The following is a 23,623-nucleotide window of genomic DNA, read 5'->3' as shown; positions in this document are numbered from 1 at the left end:
GTTTTTTCTATTACATCATGTGCAGCAGTAAAAGACCTTGGTGTGATTATTGATACCGGCCTCTCATTTGAAGCTCACATAAATAATATCACAAGGGTAGCCTTCTTTCATCTCAGAAATATTGTTAAGATAAGAAATATGATGTCATTACATGATGCAGAAACACTAGTTCATGCATTTGTTACCTCTAGGTTAGATTATTCTAATGCTTTACTGTCTGGATGTTCCAGTAGGAGTATAAACAAGCTCCATTTTCCACCAAGGCAGTTTGAGTGCTGGTTCAGAGCCAGAGCCTAATTTAAAATCAGTTCTTTCTCTTTTGACACCCAAAGCCCCGGCTCTAAACCAGGAAAAGTGGTTCTTAAGTAGCACCAAAACATTGCTGGTCTAGACATAAGAACTGCTTGCGTCAGTTGCTGGGGCGGGGTTACTGTGACCAACAAGACAAAAGGGAACGTAGTTAGCACCATTTCTAAATCATTTTAAATCAGGATTCGCTGCGTTTGGATGCCAATGTAGGTTCGCAAAGCCATGAGCATTAACAGTAAAGCAACATCTGCCATTGTTGATGTTGTGTTTGCCTCTGCTGCGCTAATGTTGCTGTATAAGGTGGTATACAGTGACATAAGACTTGGCTTTGTGATGGCTCTCTAGCCCATGGAAAGACAAAACGGTTCATAGAAGGGTCACCAGTGGAACCAACTTCAAACCAGCACTTTGAAACAGCACCCGGGTCTTTCTGGTGGAAAGGGGGCACTAGAAGTCCTAACTAGAACCAGAAGATATAAACATATCACCCCTATCTTATCCTCATTGCATTGGCTCCCAGTCAAGTTTCACATTGATTAGAAAATACTATTATTAGCCTATAAAGAACACAGTGCCTAAGTGATCTTTTGTTTTTTTATGATTCGTCATACCTACTTCGACCAAATGTTGCAGGCTATTTGGTAGTACCTCATGTACAAAAGGCCACAGCAGGGCTTTTTCTTACAGAGCCCCACAGTTATGGTGGTAATGGTGGGAGAGGGGGGTGGGGGGCTTTATGGATGTCATATGGGAGTAATTGTGCAGCTGGTGTTGCAATCTTGAAAGGTATATCTAAAGGAAATAATAATTCAAGCTAAAATACATTATACAAGTTGATGGGTGATATTGGTAATAGAAAAAGATGCTGAAATTAGTAAATATAGCAAAATTAGTAGTTAGTAATTTAGTAAAATAGAAATTCTGAAAAGGATCATTTGCATTCCTGTCCATGTAATAGGTCTGTTCATCCATAATTCCATAAATCCATAGTTCTTAACAGCCACACATAAATAATTGATTAATTTCAAGGGTTTAATGATTTATGTTAATGAAGTCTCTATAGAGCCATCTGTTCTGACAGACCATAAAACTAGTTATCATAGAGAAATTCCAAAAATAAAAGAAATTACATAATGAAAACCAAACCAGGATATACTGACAGATTATTATTATTATTATTATTATTATTATTATTATTAACATTTAGTATTATGAATACTATTATTATTACAGATAAATATTAACATGTTCACAGATTAGAAATGAAGAAATAAAGATTATCGAAGGATGTAAAGGATATGTAGATAAAGGATGTAAAAATAAATTACATTCTACAACAACTACTAAGATGGAATACATGGAATATAAAGCAAAGTGCCTTCATAAGATCAAGAAAGAAGGAAGAAGAAAAGCTTTTTAAAAATATTTCAAAATATTTTTTAACATTAAAAATTGGAACGTAGAACTTACATTGTCAAGCTGAATATTAATGGTAAATTAACAGAAAACACTTAAGAAACAAGTAACATCCTGGTCTTATCACTTGAGTCCACTGCTGTGTCTAGTTTCACTGAATGTTACTGGAAGCTTACCAATCCCATCCTTAAAAAGGTCTACATATTCAGATCGAATATGTTTTGAAAAGTTAAAATATTTTTCTACTAGAACATGATAAATTTCTTTGTTAAATGATATAACCTTAATTTGTAGACAGGTAGACCTATCAATGGTTGCGCATTTCTCTTCACCACATACTATGCCACAACACGTTGTATACCCTTCCTGAAAAGTGGCAAGGGAATGTGGCAAGACCTGCTTTGGGAAGTTAAATTTGTGACATTTATTCCACTGCTAACCATAAGCTAAACATCATTTTTCTTTTTTAGTTTCGTTTTTTCCTCCACAACTGCTGCAGATTACAATGATTTTGGAGGTTTTGCACTTAGAGTTAGAACTTTGTTTAGGCCCTTGTTTCATTTTTGTTTTGTTCTATGATTCAATGTGATACACATTAGTTTTTCACATTAGTATTGCTTTGTGTAGGCACTTTGGGTCTTTGTGTGCATGTCGATCCATTCGTGAATTTGACACAATCCTGTTGCTTTGACTAATGTCAGCAAACTGTCTCTTTTTCTTATGAGAATTTTTCTAATGCTATCCATAGTCACACTGCATACAAGTCTGTCTCTTTCAAGTTCGTCAGTTATATTTCCAAATCCGCTTGTCTTTGCTTTGTTCCTCAAATCACTCACTGTTTATATAGTATCACTGGCTTTCTGATTTCTCATTAATTTCTCATTCTCGTTAGTCTTGTGACTTTCCAAGGTAACAAAGTTTCATCACCTTGCTGGAGATGTGCTCTCTCTCTTTCTCTCTCTCTCTCTCTCTCTCTCTCTCTCTCTCTCTCTCTCTCTCTCTTTCTCTCTACCTCTCTCCTGACACATGCACAGAATTAAGATGCTTGTTTTTTTATTCTTTCTTTATTTCAATTAATTAGTGAAAGTTTACAATTGTAAGTGAACTACACAGCTACGAGTGGATGAGAGTAAGTGTCTGTATGATAGTACTTTGCCTCCCAAATAAACAAAGCAGATTACTGTTTAAGTAATCTAATTACCATTAGGTTCCCTGAGAAGACAAAGTCTGATTAAAATGCTCATACAAGCCAGAATATTGCTAAAAGTAGCCATGATACAGCTTTACCCACTGTATACCCCTGCAACATAAGTTATGATTTCAAATATGTTGCAATACCTAAAAGATGAGGTGGTACTTCCTCGCTTCACCAGTTCACCAAGTTCACCGGTTCCATGAAAACACAGTATTAAAGCATGTTATGTATTTCCACATGCAAGTTTATACTGTATATTCTTAAACAGAAATGAGTATACCTTGGATGTAAGCTTTAAATGCAAACATGGAGACAGCAACTACATACTGTTTGCTACAGAGGCACGAGTGTGGGGACAATGGACACAATAAGCACAATAAGCACAGAGCTGCATCCAGCGATGAAATGTGTGGTAGTCACATAGCTGGACAGCAGCAACAGCAGTGTGGGTACAGCCAGTGAAAGACTACCAGGGAGCCAGGACCTGGAGTAAACAGCTCATAAATTACAAGAGGTCAGTAAAACTGCCAGAGGTCAGTAATAAACACAAGTTCCGCTTACATGAGTCTACGTCTTCAGACAACAATTGTACTAATCAGGATGAAATTAACCTTTAATCACAACCTCTTAAATCACAAATATATATGACAAAGGTTAAAGACCTGGGAGAAAATATCAAAATGGTTCATCTAACCTGCCACTACACACATGTTGTGCATGTTGTGATTTAAGAGAATAAAGATCCAAAGTACAATGAAGAAACTACAGGAAGAAGAGCTCACAGACATAGGCAGACATCTTAGATCAGCCAAAACACTTAAACTTAAACACTTATGCTTAGAACAGGACAAGTACGTTACTGTACAGCACAGATTAGTGTTTTCTTAAATCTGATCATAAGAAGAAGTATATTGCTGACAAGCTACTCAGCTGTAACATCCCGCCCTGCAACGCCACCCAAAACAACCAGAGGGAGTCCTCGTTCGAGTATTGAATCGCTTCAGGGTCAAGGTCAGTTCTGGGCTTTTTGGACATTTAAACCACTTGCAAGCCAGCATTTAGCACAAAGCATTGTTATTCTAACTACATACCAAGCCGTTTGTTTCATTTTATGGTTTGCCATGTGTTTGACCTTTAAGAAAATAGGTGGGCATAGGGTGTCCTAACTTTTTCCTTAGTTGAAATACTCATTTTTATCAAATAGGTACAAATTAAAACAATGTTGACATTTCTTAATAAAGAACTTAATATTTAATGGGATGTCCTAATTTTTCTATATGTGTATGACTGTGTATAAGTGTGTTTAATATACAGTGATACCTCGAGATACGAGTTTAATTCGTTCCGTGACCTTGCTCGTATCTCAAATTGCTCGTATCTCAAAGCAATTTTCCCCATTTAAATTAATTGAAATCCCATTAATTCATTCCAGCTCGCAAAATTCCACTCCAGTTGTTTTGTTTATGTGTTTTGAATATGAAAAATGTACAGTACCTGTATTTATAAATGACAAATATTGTATAAAAACATACAGTAATAAAAAAGAATGTTAAAAAAATAAACTGGTTTTACTTTACGGAAGATGCGCACGGAGGTTGAGGGAGGAGTAAATAGGCGGAGGAGTTATGAGAAATTACACTTTCACTTTTGTTCACTTACTCGCTACTGTACACTCTTAATGCTACTTTACACTTAAATGGAACTTAACTAAAACTTCACTAAAATTAACAAACTTAAATCAAGCATCGCGTTAGTTCTAGCAGGCCACGTCATCAAGCCTGCATCAGCTGTTAATCAGCTGTCCATCAGCTGTTAATCAGCTGCACCAATCCTGTTACTACAGCCATATTACCCAACCATTTAAATTCCCATTCATAGAGCCGATCTCTAGACAATTACGGATCCGCAGATGGTCGGCACCTCAGGCAGCGCCTTTGCGACTCTTCATAGGAATTGAATGACTTCCGGTTTATCGACCGTCGTTTGTTTTGTGCAGTGGAAAGGCGGCTTTAACCAAGTGAGACGCGGGAAGCTGAGGCGGGGGAAACAGAGCACACGTGGTTGTTGGGGATCTTTGTTTCGGCAGCGGTGGCTCAGATGCTCCTACAGTATCTCAAAAAATTGCTCGTATCTCACAGCAAAAATTTGGTCGAATCACAGCTCGTATCTCAAAAAATGTCAAAGCACTAGTATCTCGAGGTATCACTGTATTCTAGTTATGATTTTTCCTGTTATTTTAACCTTAGAAGAGGGTGTGCTGAATTTTTATTAGCATCCAGTCCAGCATTCCTCAAGTTCTCTTATATCATGGATACGTTGTTATTCCATCCTCGCTGTTCAGTATGTTGGTTTGTGATGTTTTTGCTATGCTGAACTGTTAAATATCCAGGAGATTCTGAAATGGCTTATCGTAACTCTCTCTCTGATGCAGTAGCCAAATGGGCTGCACTTTTGACTTTTGTGCACAAAGCAGCAACTTTATTTTCTGTTTACTGTTTACTCCACTACACAAAGAAAAAGACACTAGACAAACATATCATGCTTTTTCTTCATTCCTGATCAATACAACTCTCACATCTTCACCAATATCATTCAAAATATGAGAGAAGCTATAGTTATGCCACCGTTGACTTATGAATCCATGGTTTACTTGTCTCTCTTGGATTTTGCATTTTGTTGTACCAGTTGTGATGACACTCATTTTGACATTTTTGTTGTTACCATGCATTTATCAGTGTATTTCAGCTTGTGTTAGGTGATCCATATATGCCACAGTGAATGACATTTACATAACAGTCATAACAGTATATACTCATCATGATAAAGAAGGTCTTGCTATACTGCTGTACGGACACTGAGTTGTTAGCAGTTAGTATGTGCAATATCTTAAGAGGGAATTCTCGACTGTAATTCCCCATTTTAATTGCCTTGTATGTTTCCCATCTGCTAATGCTGATGTGTCCTGTGATGTCCTACACCAATAAGCAGGCTGTTAACAGCACAAATGCTTTTTTTCTAATCTCTAGGAAATTCATCTCCTTCCCTCATGTTGTCCACTTTTAGATAGTACTGTATGTTACCTGCCCCACCAGAGGCAATAAAATACAACATTTATTATATGCCAACATATACTATGCCAACACCAAGAAAGCATAAAACTCTACCCCTCTCTTTCCCTGTGAAGATTGGATCACAACCTGGTTCATTCACTACCTGTGTATAAACCGATAATATAGAGGCAACCAGCTTTCATGTATACATTAAAGAGATGGTCTGAAGAGACTGAAGAAGCTATTAAAAATGTTTTGACTCTACTGTGTGAGAAGTACATGGTGACCCTCATGGGAACAACATTGATAGTCTTACACACTGCATAACTATATAACTTTCTGTGTGAAGAATTCACTACCCACTACGGTGTTTCTCTAACAGCAAACCCTGGATCAAGTCAATTCAAGAAGCTTTTATTGTCATTTCATCCATATATAGCTGTTGCAGTACACAGTGAAATAAGACATGTCTGCAGGACCATGGTGCTACATAAAACAAAGACAGAACTAATTATTTAAGTAAGTCAATCCTAGTCACATAAAGTGCATTTGTGCAACCTGGTGCAAACAATGCAGGACAAAAGACAGTGCAAACTAAAAATACAACACATTAAACCAGACAATAAAGACAATACACAAAAGCAGTGGCAACCAGGTGTACATACTGTATGTTAAATATTACATGTGCAGAAATACTGGAATGAACATAGCAACGAATATAATAGCAACAGTTATATGAGGTATTGTAATTTATTGTACAAACCAGTTCAAAAACAGTGTGCAAAACATCATGTAAACAGTTTGATATGGGTGGTGCTGTATACATGGATGTGTGGAAGACATGTGCATTGAAAGAGTGTATATATGGTGTAGGTCAGTGCAGTCCATACAGTTGGTTGTGTGTCTATTGAGCTCAGTGCAGTTCAGTTCAGTTATTGAAGGGTCGGATGGCTTTAGGAAAGAAACTGTTACACATTCTAGTTGTGAGGGCCAGAGTGCTTCGGTTGCGTTTTCCAGACGGCAGGAGAGTGAAGTGTGTCTGTAACAGAGATGCTGGGGCCCAGGACCTCATCTATGCGAAGCATGCACTCTACCAATGAGCTACATCCCCTCCTGATATGAAGAGACTCATTAAGGAGAAAAAGAGGGCCTTTAAATCAGGAAACAAAGAAGAAAAGAGGGCTGTGCAGAAGGATCTAAGGAGGAAGATCAGGGAGTGGAAGGAAGGAAGCTGGAGGATTCTCTGCAACTGAATAATATCAATGAAGTGCAGAAAGGCCTAAATGCCATCTCACACCACAAAAAAAGTGAGTGAATGACTTGAACCTTTTCTTCAATAGGTTTGATCAGTTGCACGATTCTACCCCAACCATCCATATTTGCTACAGTACCCCACTGTCTCTGTACTCAATCTGCCTCACCCCACCCCATCCCTGGCCTCTCCTGGATTTTTAGCTGACAGCACCTCCCTCTGTCACTTCTACCACAATACTATCCCCCTTACGATCCAGCACACAGGCTTTGTATTAGCATATCCATCGCTACTGACCAGGTGAGAGCTGAGCTCAGGAGAATAAAGGCAAAGATTGCGGTGTAGATCAGCTATGTGGGACAGTGTGGTACATCTTTACCATGAGCCTGAAACTAGGGAGAGTGCCACAATTATGGACATATTGTGTGGTTCCTGGTGCTCAGAAAAGTGCATCTTACATGATAGTTTGAAGTACAGAGGCTCTGCATTACATTGGCCCTGCAGGGAAAGGTACTGGCTCCTTTCCTCTTCACACTCTATACTTGCAACTTTGCAAGAACCTGGACTTCAGATAGGACACAGCTGGCTGTCACCTGCAGAGGTTTTCTGACGACTCTGCAATCGCTTATTACTGAGGTGGATGACACAGAGTACAGAAAACTGTTCTCTGGTGCCAGATTAACTGCCTCAGATCAATGCAAGTAAGAGCAAGCAGCTGGTGGTGAATTTTCATAGATGCAGATACCCCCCAACACCCCACACCCAGCCCCATTGAATACTCAGAGAATGGACATTAAGATAACAGGTCAGACAATTCCACTGCACTTTGCAACAAAGGACAGAGTTTGCACCTGCTGATAAGACTCAGACCCTTTGGAGTGCAGGGGTAACACCTCATGACCTATTTTGTCTGTGGTAGCATCTGTGGGAAAACAGATGAACTACACTCACAGCCCTGAACGTTTATTTGCAAAATGCCTGTCACTAACCGATCCTCTTGTATGATGTCTGCAATGACTGATGTTCCTTTAGAGCAGAGGTATTCAACTAAAATTTAAAGAGGTCCAGTAAGAGAAAATTTCTTGAAGCAAAGGTCCGGAAGATCATAATGTCAACATCATACCAGTGCTTTATGGAGGCAAGTGGACATAACTTTTAGAAGCTAGGGTGCCAAAACATTTGGAGGCAAGTGGAGACAAGCATGTGACATCATCTGAATACTCTTGAGGAAGTTTCCCTCATTGGGCTGAGTGATTTGATATGTCACATGTCCATGTTGTGCTAATTTTTTATTTTGCATATTTTGGGGGCGGGGCTGCAGGACAACCGGAAGGCCAGTCAGTACACAAAAACTTTGTTCAGAGTATCACCCTAAAGGAGCTGGCCGAGTTTGTTGTAGATAGTTCGAAAGCTTGCCGAGTTATAAACCTCCAAAGTTTATAATGGGAGTCTATGGGGAAAAAAGGCCAATTTGAGACCCGGTACCGGAAGTACCGGAACTCGGATCGCTTAGAAAAGTAATAACAACAAACTTCAGACCAGGGTCTACGACATATTTGAATTTGGTGCATGTGGCTCGAAAGCCCTAGGAGGAGTTACTCTTGATAAATTTTTGTCTAAGCTTAAATAGGAAAACAGAATGTTGGCTTCTACAAAGCCAACATAACTAGTTAGTGTGATACATATTTAAGTAGCCTAATGGTTGTATCAACATCTGCAAGCAATCAATACCTCACAGTCTAATCAAATAAATTCAGTACAATTCAAAAACTTTTTGACAATATTTGTCACGTAACATAGAACTGAACATATGTATAATTGTAGACATGTATAACGTTCTCTCATTAAATACATATAAGTAAGGCTACATTTCAAAATAAGAGAAAATAAATAAAATGTGAAAATTGTGTATGTTTAAATAAAGTGCTTAACTTTCCCTTTTATATCTCAGTGAGAGAACTGAGCTCTAGCTTGGCTTGGCAGGATGTTAAACCTGGGCTTGAGTCAGGGCCATTCTCATACACATGTGGAGGTGCTCATTAGTGAGCCTGGAACCATATTTAGTTTGGATTATGTTCATTGTAGAGAAAGCTGCCTCGCAGTTGTCTGTAGAGCCAAACATGGTCAGGATGTATAGGGCTACTTCCCTCAGACCTGGGAAAGCTGTCTCAGGGATGCTGTCTTCAGATTAGAGTGGATATGTTTGTTCAAAATTTTTTTGTTGTCTCATAATGGTATTTCACAATGCCACATAATATGAGACATTCTGCTGAAGTGTGAACAGAAATCAGTCTCCGTTGCACTCATCTGTTTCTCTCCCTTTCTCCATCTCACTCGTCTGTTTCTCTCCCTTTCTCCGTCTCACTCGTCTGTTTCTCTCCCTTTCTCCGTCTCACGCGTCTGTTTCTCTCCCTTTCTCCGTCTCATGCGTCTGTTTCTCTCCCTTTCTCCGTCTCACTCGTCTGTTTCTCTCCCTTTCTCCGTCTCACACGTCTGTTTCTCTCCCTTTCTCCATCTCATGCGTCTGTTTCTTTCTCTTTCTCCATCTCACTCGTCTGTATCTCTCCGTTTGTTTTCTACATGTATCGCTATCTTTCTTTCATGTGTAACTTTAATTCTCTCTCATCTGTCTTGCACTGTTGAGTCGCAGTGTTTACTTCAGGAACGCACAGACCAATCAAGTTCCATTACCTTTACCGTAAAGACTGCAAAAGCTGCGCCGGTTAAAATAGAAGCGCTTCGTCAAGTTTTAAATCATAACCTTTTGTTTTGGCTGTAGGTCCGGGTCCGGATTGGGCAGCTTCTGGGTCCGGACCCGGACCGCGGTCCACCTTTTAGTGACCTATGCTTTAGAGGATGAAGAAATTACTCATGATTGTGTCATTCTTACGCACTCATCTTCAAATTCTATTGCAGAGACCCCGCTAAATAATGCTGATTTCGAATTGTTTGTTGATGGTTCAGCTCAAGTCATTAGACAGAATAGGCAAGCAGGAAATGCAATGACCTCTCTATCACAAACCTAACACTGCACCATCTCAGGGTAACGCTCTTGCAGACATAGCTGCTAAAAAAGCCTGTTCATACAGTACAGTGTAAGTGTGTACTGGAATGACAACAACCAGTGTCATCATGACTCCAGACTCTCTAACAGACCTCTACAAAGATGTTCCACCGTATGAAGCATGAAAATGTTTATATAAGGGAGCCTTGGTTCCCTTTTTTCCCTTTTTTCCCTTTTTCCATTTTCTCCTTCTGCTGGACCAAAGGGGAAAAAATGTGGCACTTGAATCACTTCTGTCATATTTGGCTCAGCAGCTGCATAACTTAGGTCACTTTAGTCCAGCAGCAACCTTTTTCAAATCAGTAGTGGAATCCAGATATTATAGGTATAGCCACAGAGACAGCCAAACGTTGTGTTGTATGCCAACAGAATAATAACATCCCATCTGTCATTTTTGTGTTACAGATAAAAGGACTGAAAATCACTGCAACAACCAAGGCAACAGAAGCACCAAAGCACTGATATTGGAAGACATCTGCAGAACAACTCCTCAGGACTGGAAGACAATTCTTCCTGTCTTCATTTACCTGATGACAATCTGGACATAATATACCAAACTACAATGTGCACTGCTGAAGCTTTGGACTGCAGAAAACAACAAAGAACTATTACCCTTAATCACAATAAGGGACACCGAAAAAAGAAAAAAGAAAGAACTATTTCTTTGCCTGCAACTCAAAGTTGCAAGAATTTTTTATTATTATTTACTTAAATCTTTCGTGAGAGTTATTAAAACTCTCAAATGGGGAATTGTGGGAAAATAATTTTAAGTCATTGTTTTTTCCTTTTATTTCTAGTATATTTTTGTTGTACCATGTAGAAGCTAAATCAATTGACAATGCTAGTTAAATTCAATCTTTACATTCAGTCTTTTGGCTCCTGTCTTACATTATTATGAAAGGAAAGGGAAAGGTAACTCCAGGATATTATCTGTCTCGTTGTGCCATTTGTCCCATTGTTTAAGGTGCCATTTGTCTGAGTCAAGAAGAAATGCAAAGAATAAGAGGTGAACTCATTCCTATGATAATGAAGTGGTCTGAGTAAGACTGTAATGTTAATGCAATTAAGGGGTGGTGTTTGTTTCTATCTGAAGGGACTGCCCCAAAACGTAAAACTTGATGACTGCAGCACCCATGCCAGTACACTCTGACTTGAAGACTTGCGTTCATCGTGTCTCTACAATAAAGACCACTGCACAATGAAATCCAATTCTCCTGGTCTTCTCTGGAAAAAGTTTACAACACATCTGAAATTTTTATGGGGTTGTCTGCTGGGGTAGTGACATCTCTGCTGCAGACAGGAAGAGACTGACTTTTTCTTTATCTGCTAACCCTATCTTATCTTTATAAATACTCCCTGTTGATCTCAGTAAACTTTGAAGAGGTTTGCTATTCAATCACTGTAACTATGTGGTTCTTTTGGAACTCTTGTTCATGATATCAGCTCAAAAATAGTGGCAACAGTGTAACTTTAGATCTTTCTACAAATCTGAGTGAACCAAAATTCACAAGGGCAGTGCAGTGAGGATTTGATTCTGTTGATTCTGTATTTAACTAATTTGAGTACTTTCATGTGTGTCAGACAGACTTACCCCATGAACTATTTGAGGGTATTGTGTCATTTGATTTAACAATGAGATTTAGCACTTTTCTTAGGAAAAGTGTTTATGCAGAATTAAACTAATCAGTCAGTTCAAACCAATTCAAATCTTTCTTCTGATGCCAACAGTAAATGTTTTGAAATCAGCCCAGAGAGAAACAGGTTGTCTAGATATTCTGTACAAAATTGGTGTCTCTTTGGAGAATACTATCTTTTAGTTGAGAACAGGATAGAAAATCCAGCAGTGGGGTCATGCAGCATGAAAATTGATATTAGGTCGGCGATAAATTCTAGGCTGCATTAATGTGCCTGTAATCACTTCAGATTGCATGGACTATTTTAATGTTCCCATTGATGAATATATTGAATTCAGAACTTTCAAGGGCACCCACTCAAACCAAAGCACCATTACCACTTTGTCACTACCCTGAGCTGATCATTAGGTTTGCATGGGCAGACATATAAACAGTGTGCTTGAATATTGCAATTTTAAAAACCTATGGGCAATCCTTGCAGAGCAAAATGAATTTCAAGCATATTTCAGTCAGGATAAATATATTGTTATTTGGAGAGCTAGATTGAGATCCTTGATCCATTGTCATTTTCTTGTAGAGACCCATTAAGCAGTTCATCTAATTCATTTGGTTGTCTAGTCACTAGTCACTATAAGAAGTAGACCTGAACTAATTCTTAGCCTTCAGCAAGAATATCTTAGTATTACCTATTATTACCTATTGCAAGCATACTTTGTATGAATTTCAGAGATAAATGTTCAGCACTCATTTCCTGCTTTGCGAAGCCATGCCTTTGATTGTAGTGGAAATAAAGAGGATATCTTAATAGTTTTACCAGGTTTGCCATAACACAACCTGTCATCCATCCTGAAGAAGCTTTCAAGAATATAATTATTTTTTCTTTTTTAAATTGTGTTTGGATTTAATTGTTTTAGAAACTGCTCGCAAACTAATTCATGCTTGGTTAGATGTTTTGCTTGTCAGTTTCTTGGTTGTTCAAAGGGTTAGCCTGCAAAACCATGTCTGATATTTGTTGTGCAACCTATTTAAATTTCACTTAACAGAGTATCATACAGAATATAGATAACATAATATATTTTATATTTCAGACAACACAATGCAAGTGATTCATGCTTGGTTAGATGTTTTCAAGTACATTTCTTTGGACTTTCTTCTATCTCTGCCATATCAAGTCCAGTCTGAGAAAGAGCAACTCCAGCACAGTATACTTTAATACTTGGACTGACAGTTTTCAGTTTCACTAGAGTATGTGAATACTACTGAGTAAAAATGTATATAACCAAAGAGCAGCATCCAACTCTTAGAGAGCATAAAAAATGTTTGAATACTTTTTGCTGAAATCATACTTTGTAGGGTTGCCTTACTGTTACCAAAATGGCTGTAAAAAACATTTTTTTTAATTTTCTGCAGTCATTCAGATAGATGGTACCAGACTGGTACCTGTACTGGACACCCCAATTGACACATTAACATAGACACATTAACATAGAACAGGAGATTTAAAGAGGTCTCTAGCTCTTCACCTGAAAACAAGAGTAAGAGGACCACCAGACTATTATGGCTGTATCAGATGGCAGCATGTTTGTCCTCCGAGAAAAACTGAGCCAAATCTAGATGAAAAGCATGAGGAGAACTATATAGGTAAAAGGTTTGTCACGACAAACTTTGATGTTTTTACAAAGCCAGTCTGAACTATTAAATTATCAATTAGTAATGTAAAGGCAGTTTAAAAAAAAACAGAGAGAGATGGATGGATGGATGGATGGATGGATGGATGGATGGATGGATGGATAGATAGATAGATAGATAGATAGATAGATAGATAGATAGATAGATAGATAGATAGATAGATAGATAGATAGATATGGGCCAATACTTCTTGGAACAGTCAATTGGAATTTTGGCCACTATCAGCTTCCATTACGGGAAAACTCTCTGGCGAAGGGTAGCATTAAGAAATTTTTGGTCTCAGAATATTATTATGGAGCACGGTGGATTAGTGGTTGGCACATTCGCCTCACACCTCCAGGGTTGGGGGTTCGATTCCCGCCTCCGCCTTGTGTGTGTGGAGTTTGCATGTTCTCCCCATGCCTCGGGGGTTTCCTCCGGGTACTCCGGTTTCCACCCCCGGTCCAAAGAGATGCATGATAGGTTGATTGGCATCTCTGGAAAATTGTCCGTAGTGTGTGATTGCGTGAGTGAATGAGAGTGTGTGCCCTGTGATGGGTTGGCACTCCGTCCAGGGTGTATCCTGCCTTGATGCTCGATGACGCCTGAGATAGGCACAGGCTCCCCATGACCCGAGGTAGTTCAGATAAGCGGTAGAAGATGAGTGAGTGAGTGAGTGAGAATATTATTATCATTATTATTAAGAATAAGAAGAAGAAGAAGCTTACAAAAACAAATGTTCTGCTATTAAAATAAACAAAGAGTGGTGTTCTCGTGAAGGTCTAGCAAGGGTGGAAAGACCAGGCCATATGTAAGGCCATATATTTTCACATAAATTGAATTTTGAGACTTACTGGCATTTATATTCTCAAAAAATGGATTTTGTATTTAAGGAGAGAGGAAAGATTATTGTCTTGTTTTTCCAGCAAAAGCCAACAATCAATGTTTAATGTCCTTGAATCTATTTTCGGACCATGTGTGGTGTTTTTGCTAGAGGCATATTTTAAAGAGAAATCTGAGCTATCAAAGTAAGTGTTCATTTTATTAGATATGATTACACATTTAAAAATATTATAAAACAATATCAGCTTGCTGTACATCTTGATGTACAAGACTGTACATCTATCACAAGTATAATGAATCTTGTCACCAAAAACCATTGTTGTGTGATGTGAACATTCCTTATTGACGTTTTAGTGCCTGTCTCTGCATTTAAATCATACTGTTTTTATTTTCTCTTTTTAGTTAATGTTTTACACTGTCACTTTTGTTTATTACATTTTAGCAAAGTTTTACTTCGCAATATGGTTTTTGTTTCCTGTCTTCAAACAGCTAACAGAGGAAATGCTCTTCGGATATTTTTAATATTCTGATCTTCTCAAGTCAAAAGAATGTAATCATTAAGTATGGCAAACATTAAGCCTTTCCAGTGTGTGAGCTACAGGATGTTTGGCAATTCTACCTTCATCATTAGCATTGACTTTCCTTTTTTTATTGATTTAATAATTTTGTGACCTTCTACTGGCCTCTGGGTTGTGTCCTGAGTTGTGTTGTGGGGACTCTAGGCTAGGACAGACTTACTTAAGTCCTTAGCTCTGTCTTTGTTTTATGTAGCACCATGGTCATGGAGAAACATTTAATTTCATTTTAATTTCAGCTGTCTCATTTCACTGTGTACTGCAACAGCTATACTGCATATGGTTGAAATGACAATAAAAGCTTCTAACACTTGTTGGTGTTACTCAATCTTAGTGCAGCTTTTGATACCATTGACCATGCTATTTTACTTGATAGGCTAGAACATGTTGTTGGTTTTAAAGGGACAGCCTTCTCCTGGCTAAGGTCTTATTTGACCGATCACTATCAGTTTGTAGATATAAATGGTAACTACTCTAAACATATTAAGGTAATGATCAGTGTTCAGCAAGGTTCTGTTTTAGGCCTATTGTGTTTCTCCCTATATACGCTACCTCTTGGTGCAATTACTGTATTCAGAAACATGCTATGAACTTCCACTTTTGATACTGATGACACACATCTATATGTCAGATGTGAGACACCAGCTTAATAAGACTGAAGATTGTGTGAACGAAATCAGACAGTGTATGCTTACTAACCTACTTCTGCTTAACTCTAAGACGATGTCACTATATGATGCAGAAACACTAGTTCATGCATTTGTTACATCTTGGTTGGACAACTATAATGCTATAAATAAAGGGAATAAACAAGCTCCACTTAGTCCAGAATGCAGCAGCTAGAGTTCTAACTAGAACCAGAAGATATAGATATAGGTATAGATATAGATATAGGTATAGAAGATCTATCTTATACACACTGCACTGGCTCCCAGTGAAATTTCGCATTGATTATAAAATACTATTACAATCCTATAAAGCACTTAATGGTCATCTTATTTGGTAGTTCCTCAAGTACAAAAGCCTACAGCAGGGGCATTTTTTTACAGAGCTCAACAGTTATGGAACAGCCTTCCAATTAATGTTCTGGACTTAGTGTTCAAGTCCTATTTATGAATAGCCTTTCTTATGTAAAGGAGCAGCTCTGGAGGTTTCCTGGGCATAGAGTGTTTGGTGATCTAGGATCTCTGCATGCTGTTGCCTTGCCACCCTCAAAAATCGCACAGGTTTGCTGACTGTGGAGTGGTGGGACGCTTTAAATCCCAGGCAACCCTTATGTCTGTGTCACTAGGTAGTGAAAAAAAAAACTGAAACTGGCAGTAGTTTTCAACTGAACCTCACCCTAGAGCTATAAAAACTAGTTGTCTAAAATTCTTCCTGAAAATGCAAGTCCTATTAGCAGCCTTAGGAAATCTTTGGTGAATGTTACTCCCGATAAAAGATGTTCTAACAGGGCTTGAATTATTCATTAAAGATTTTTAACAATGTTATTAATTTAGACAGAATGAGTGTATTATTATGACTTGATCTTGAATTAATCCATGCAGAAATCCAGAAATGTGTGCTCCCAAGTAACTCTGCGAGCATGGTGGGAGACACCCTGTACAGAGTGCCACCAAATATGGCAATTACACAATAACCCAATCTCAGACTACAGACAATTAAGAGATTCCAACCAGGCATGTCTTTGGACTTGGGGAGTACATGTAGGAAACCATGAAACAGAGTATGAACATGTAAACTCCAGAAGATGAAGCATGGGAAGAGAACAGGAAGAGACAGGAATCTAACCCCAAACTAGAGTCCTTAGACAAATGAGAGACAAATGAGCTAACTAAGCTGCTTGCCCTCTCAACAGACATCTAATAATAATTTATGCGGGTTACTTGTTAGTTTGTTACATTTAGAAAAAATCATAAAAGTATACACACAAATATATATATACATACGTGTGTGTTTGTGTGTATGTATTTGTGTGTATACTTTTATGATTTTTTTCTTTTATGATTATATTATATATATATATATATATATATATATATATATATATATATATATATATATATATATATATATATATACAATATACTTTTATGATTTTTTTCTTTTATGATTATATTATATATATATATATATATATATATATATATATATACAGATCTAAATCCAATAATCTGTGGTCTGACTTAAATACTGCTAAAAAATCCTGTTTTCTGCTTTTTGGTCCAATTTTTGGTTTGCTTCCACAATAAAAAATATTTTGCATCTCAGAAATTGTAATCATTTATATATATACATATATTTATATATATATACATATAAATACTTGTGTAACCAACCTGTGTGTGTAACCAAACTGTGTTGCAAGAATAACAGTGTCCCTGCAGTAACTTTTATAATCCTATAAGAGCTAGAGCAGATCCTTAAACAAAGTGAGGCTCTCACCTCTGGCAGTGGCATGCCGTTGATGATGAGATCAGGCTGCTGTGGGCCTTGCCTGGTAAAGGTGTGGTGGTAGCCATGGTTTGGTGCAGAATTTCTTGAGTTCTGGCTTTCCACATTGAGAAAGGTGCTCTCAGAGCGTCTGCAACCCAGTGGCAGTGTCTGCTGGTGGTAGTCAAAGTAGTTGAGTGAGGATGTGAGGGAAGAGCAGCTCACCACATTCATTTTGTCTGTCTCCTCCACGTCACGTGGCACCAGGCGAATATCATTCTTGCTCAGTTTCTTTTTCTTGCTCGACTTCTTCTGGTTTCCATATGAGTACTCTGCCACCCTGCGCAAGTAAAGAAAACTGAACAGACTCAATAAAGCAGTGCTCTAAATGCAGGGCCATATTTTATGATCATAATGCAAACATAAACATAAAGTATATGATTGTAATGCTAAAATGTTCAGTCATGGCAGATATTTTTTTGTTATTTGGACAATAATGTGGCATAAAAGAATGGGATTCTATAATAAATATATTATCAAGAGATATAATTAGGTCAGGCATAATGAAGGATGAAGCTTCCACTTCATCTTAATATGTGTGCAGTAAATAACAATGATATTTTCTTAATGAAATATTATAATATTTCACTTATTGACTTCACAGTGACTGTCTAAATTAAATTGAGTGTCGTACTTAATGGGGCACCTTTAATGAGGACAATTTTCTGATACACATTTAGAATTTACTAAATGTATTTGTCTAAATGTATTTATTTTGGTTACAAAATTGTTCAATTATATTCAATATTTATAAGCCTACATATGTTGAAGTGTGAGACATAAATGACTTAAAATCCTAAACTGGGTTGTGAGAAATGAGACATGAAGGCTTCACTTAAAGTGAGCAAAATTTGTTTGTTTGTTTGTTTATTTATTTATTTATTTATTTATTTTATCTGCACTAAGAAAGGGAACCATTTTGGTAAATGTTCAATGTCACACTTCCTCTTGTGCCACTCCAACCACATCAGTGAAAGTCTGTTTCTGAGTATATCAACTGTGAGAGAACAAAAAAATGCCTATGCTGAACAGTTCTAGCAAAACTTCAGTTTTGTATCAACAGTTTATATTTACATCAGCATGAACATTGAGCCCTTACAGTTAAGGTGTCAACTCTACTACCAGACCTAGATTCACTTGCAATTCCCGAGACTCACTAGCAAAGCCACAGTCAAGTGATCTCTGGCCACCATTGCCATTATTCCTGCTTTGTTTGTAGTCCCATGCATTGCAGCTTTAATTGCCGTAAATAAGCAGCTGAACACAAACATGCTAGACCACAGCAGAACACAATGTGACAACACTGAACACTGAACACTAAATCTGGCAAATAAGCAACACTATATCACCGGACACTTATGCCTTTTAAAATAAAAACAAAATCAGCATATATCTATATGGCTGTTCCTAATTCAAGCACAATAATATAATTGCAATTATAGTACAAATGTGGCAATGGCACATGTTTTGTTGGAGAGAAACCTATGAGCTCATAAGTGAGGCTTGTGTTGTAAGCATCTCTCCCAACTAAATTTTATTTTACTAGCCTATTAGACTCATAAATGTTCAGATTTCTTTACAATACATACACATATATATATATATATATATATATATATATATATATATATATATATATATATATATATATATATAATTCCTTTGATTAAATGTATCCAGCTTTTTTAGGAAAAGAAAAAAAAAATTTCTTTTTTCATTCATTCATTCATCTTCTACCGCTTATCCGATAATTTATTTTTTATTAATTTATATATTTAGTATATCAAAAATGTAAATAAATTAATAGAACATATTCTAATGGATGTTATCTGAAACTGTTAATAGTGGAAGCAATCTTTATACTCTTTATTTTAGAGAAAGTATTTTTATTTTATTTTTGCAAATTGATTTGTATATATGTATTATGCAATATGTATAAATGGAGACTATCCCACACAGCATGGTTGAGTACAAAACTATTTTCGCAACCCAAAATCACAAATTTTCTAATAGATAACTAAAAAAGGCATCAACTTTTATGCAAAATCTATTGATTTATGCTTATGGGTATTAAAGGAGGGCTATCTAAATCACTGGATAACAACGACTTAATTCTTATCACTCTACTTGTTTTCTTTAAATTGGTTTTAATCTTTTTGTGTATGAAACAAGCATCTTTTTTTCTAACTTTAATAGGCATCTTTTACAAGTTAAAATAGTATGTGTGACTTTTGTAATCCCGCTTATAAGAGTATTTATTTTTAAAATTTACATTTAGTTTGAGAAATAAAAACGTCTATTTTATTCCACTATAACAATTAATCACTTTTAAGATATAGCTGCAAAATTTACTTGGGCCTTTTGCTGTGCAATATTTGGCCACCTTTTCAGTAAGGCCTTGTCACAAGTACACAAAACCACAGAACGGAGATAGTGTCAAGTTAAACTAAAGCTCAAATATGCAGTACATTCTACTTGAACACTTCTCGTGTACATTTCACCATGAAAACTACTCAATACCATGATTATGTGTTAGTTAAGCAAAATGAGCTGCTTAAAAAACAGCTAAGATACCTGCAGTTGTATGTGCGAATTTCCTTGTTATCCCTTTTACACTTCACAGCTACAAAGATCATTGTGACAAACAAAATTGCAGCAATAGAACCCAGAGCGATGATGAAGATGAGGGACAGGTTTACTGGTCCAATCTGTTCCTGTGTGTTAAGGTCTGAAGAAAGGTAGACAATGATGTATGCAGAAGCAGATAAAGATGTCTGGCCATGGTCATGGGCCACAACAGTGATTTGATAGGAGGGTTTGGCGTTTTCTCCAAATATTTTAGTGGTCCGCACTTCACCGTTAATCTGGTCAATTTCAAAGTATGCCATGTCTCCCTCTGAGATGGAATATGTCAGTCTTCCATTTTCACCCTCATCATAGTCATCAGCCTTGATTTGAGTAACCAAATAACCAGCTCCAGCATTTTTGGGGATTGAAATTTCTGCAGTGCCATTAATAAGCGATGGGGTTGTCATCACAGGTGTATTGTCATTTACATCCAGAACAACAATGCGCACAGTAGCATTACTTGTTAAGGAGGGATCTCCCCCATCTTTGGCAGAGACCTTAAATTCGAATGTCCTTGTGTCTTCATGATTAAAAGCCCTGACCCCATAAATTTCACCATTTGAATTTACAGTAACATATGACTCCACTGACATTCCCCGAACGTCTGACTTAATGATTTCATAAGCCACTGTGCCATTCATTCCCATGTCAGGATCCCTAGCAGACACTGCAAGTAGGAACGCACCTGGTACATTGTTTTCCAACACCATTGCTTGGTAATGTGGCTTTGTGAAATAAGGAGGGTTGTCATTTTCATCTGTTACTTTAACTGCAAAAGATTTTGAACTTCTCAGGGGGGGATAACCACTATCCTCAGCCAAGATTGTAAGATTGTACATGTCTCTCTGCTCCCTGTCTAGTCGGCCATCAACAAGTAGCGTGGAGAAGCTCTCAAACTCGTTGAGTCTGAAAGGCACGTTGCCCTGCAGTCTACACTGCACTTTGCCGTTTGCACCCGAATCACTGTCTGAAACTCTAACCAGTGCAATGACATATCCAAGAGGTGCATTCTCACTGACCTCTACCATCTCACTGTTTTCAGACAAAAGCTTAATTTCTGGTGCATTGTCATTGACATCTATTACATTAACAATCACTTTGCAGTGAGCTGGAATGGAATTTGGACCCAGATCTTTGGCTTGCACATCTATTTCATGTACATGCAGTTCTTCGTGGTCTAAAATTCCATTAACACTTATGACACCAGTTTTGGGATCAATTTTGAAAATTTGTTTAGTCAGGTTGGACACAAAATTAATAAATGAGTATACGACCTCACCGTTTGATCCTTCATCTGGATCAGTGGCATTCAAGTCTATTACTAATGTATTTAGAGGAGAATTCTCCATCACATTAACAGTGTAAACAGGCTCATCAAACACAGGATTATTATCATTGGAGTCAATTACTTTGATGTTAAGTTGTACATTCCCAGTTTTTGGTGGTTCCCCTCCGTCTTCAGCTGTGATTTCAAACTTATAATGAGACTGCGTCTCCCTGTCTAGAGTCTTTTCTACTATGAGCTCTGCTATTTTAGATCCGTCTCCCCTGGTCTTGATCTCCAGGCCGAAAATATCGTTGGGGGTGATGGTGTAAGTTTGAACGCCATTGCTTCCCGAGTCCGGATCGCTTGCACCCTCTAGGGGAAACCGCGTGCCTGGAGCGGCGTTTTCTGAGATCTCGATGTCGATATGGCTCGTGGGGAATCGGGGGGCGTTATCGTTCACGTCCAGGATCTCGATTTTAATCACGCATATTTCCATTAAGTTGGACATTACCTCCAGAGAAATTGTGCACTTCGGCGTCTGGCGGCAAACAGCGTCGCGATCAATTTTCTGCTTAGTGAGGAGCAGTCCTGCCGGGCTTAGGTTTACCCATCGTGGTTCGGAATTGGAGATTACTCGTAAAAAAGGTTGCCTATTCCCGAGTACGAACCCAGCCACTTTCGCATCCGCCGTGACATTGGCGATTTTCGTTCCCGCTCGCAATTCTTCCTCTACTGTGTATTTCAGATTGAAAACGGCCTCGGTGCCGCTCCAACACGCCACAATGCACAGAATCACTTGAAAGAAATACATGTCCTTAAAGCGATGAAAACCTGTTGATGTCCTTCTTTTCTCACTTATTAGTCGATTATGCTATAGCCTGGAACTGCCCGACGGACATCCCTACGGAAATCTGTATAGATAAAAACGATGTCGTAAACACGGCCTTAGAAAATCTGATTTCATCGAAATGGCTGAGACTGAGGGACAACATCCAGTCACTCCATCTCATTTTTTTTCTGGCCATTTTTCACGTCATCCAAAATATAGATATTTGAGCACTGCAAGAAATGCTTACATACTTAGAACGAGAACAGGACTGCATAAACAAAAGCCAAACAATTATTCCCACAGCATTCGCGCATATCATATACAATATTTTATCACAGAAAGCTACCGTGAGCCTACCATTTCAAGACAAAGCGGAAAACAGTCGCCACGGATATCAAGGTCTACAAATTAAGCTCTGAGCGATGCATGAATTATTTTAACGCTCCGTTTCGAACGCATCATCACGCTTTTATTTTTTTTTTTTATTAATTGGTTTTCTGACTAGCTGTTATGCCCAGAGAACCCAATGTAAAAATCTCCTCTCCAGTCTATTATTGGCCTATATGTGGAAGAACAAATCCAGTGAACCGATAAATAATCCAGATCAATAGTAATCCGACGAAAAAATCGATCAGAAACAGGAACAGCGATGACTAATATTGGTAATGACGATGATCGTGTGATAACCATTTAAGAAAGATTCACGGTACTCCAATACTCCCAGACGAGACAGCTCCTGGCGATTCAGCTGTAAGCCACGGGCAGATTTCTTGCCGCAAATTCTTGAGGAAAAAAGAATGTAAAGTATATGTCACTGGTGAAAATCCGTATTTAATCTAATGGCATCAATATATTCAAAGTTGATTCGGCCTATGTGAAAAAATATCCAGTTTGTGGAGGCTTGTTAGTTCCGAACGAGACAGTAGCTGCAGTTCACTACAGGCACACTCAGTGTTCACTAGCAACACACAAGCCCCCCTCAGCCAATCAGTGCATACACTGAGGAGTGGGCATGTCCAAATGTCTCACTGAAACCGGGCCAACTATATCCTGCTCGTGCACGACGAAGCGAATCTTACTGCAAATAGGGCGCATCATTATCCACCATGACCACAGGCAACAATTTTAAACGTTAAAAAAACGTTTCGTTTTTGTATTAGTAGCTAATTTTAACTAGTTGTCAGATTAGGAATCACAGCTTCTTGCTTGTTAACGGTTTTATTTTGACTTATAAATATGATTTGATTGTAGATATTTGTTTATATTTTTGTTATATAAACATATAATAGTTTCTGAAATATTAAAGTATAACTGATATATACTGTGTTAGATAGGCTATTTGTAGTATCACGATATGAACGAGGTTAATAAGGCTAGGAAGGAAAATGTGCTTATAACTG

General features: G+C 37.8%; 1 protein-coding gene across 2 annotated transcripts in view; it reads right to left on the bottom strand.

Moving 5' to 3' along the window:
* pcdh19 (protocadherin 19) overlaps positions 1-23,159 on the bottom strand; it is a 53,271-nt gene extending 30,112 nt beyond the window's left edge. The window contains exons 1-2 of one of the 2 annotated variants that reach the window (XM_060885114.1): positions 20,074-23,159; positions 17,452-17,797 (exon numbers count right to left, since the gene is read on the bottom strand). In XM_060885114.1, the coding sequence (XP_060741097.1) occupies positions 17,452-17,797; positions 20,074-22,205 (2,478 nt within the window). In that variant the 5' untranslated portion in view covers positions 22,206-23,159. The remainder of the gene's footprint in view (positions 1-17,451; positions 17,798-20,073) is intronic. The other variant, XM_060885115.1, reaches the window with a different exon arrangement.
* Positions 23,160-23,623: the final 464 nt, after the last annotated feature.

This window comes from Tachysurus vachellii, chromosome 13 (assembly GCF_030014155.1).
Source record: "Tachysurus vachellii isolate PV-2020 chromosome 13, HZAU_Pvac_v1, whole genome shotgun sequence".
NCBI classification, from domain to species: Eukaryota; Metazoa; Chordata; class Actinopteri; order Siluriformes; family Bagridae; genus Tachysurus; species Tachysurus vachellii.
Note: the sequence above shows the minus strand (reverse complement) of the source record. Positions and strands in the feature narration are given on the sequence as shown.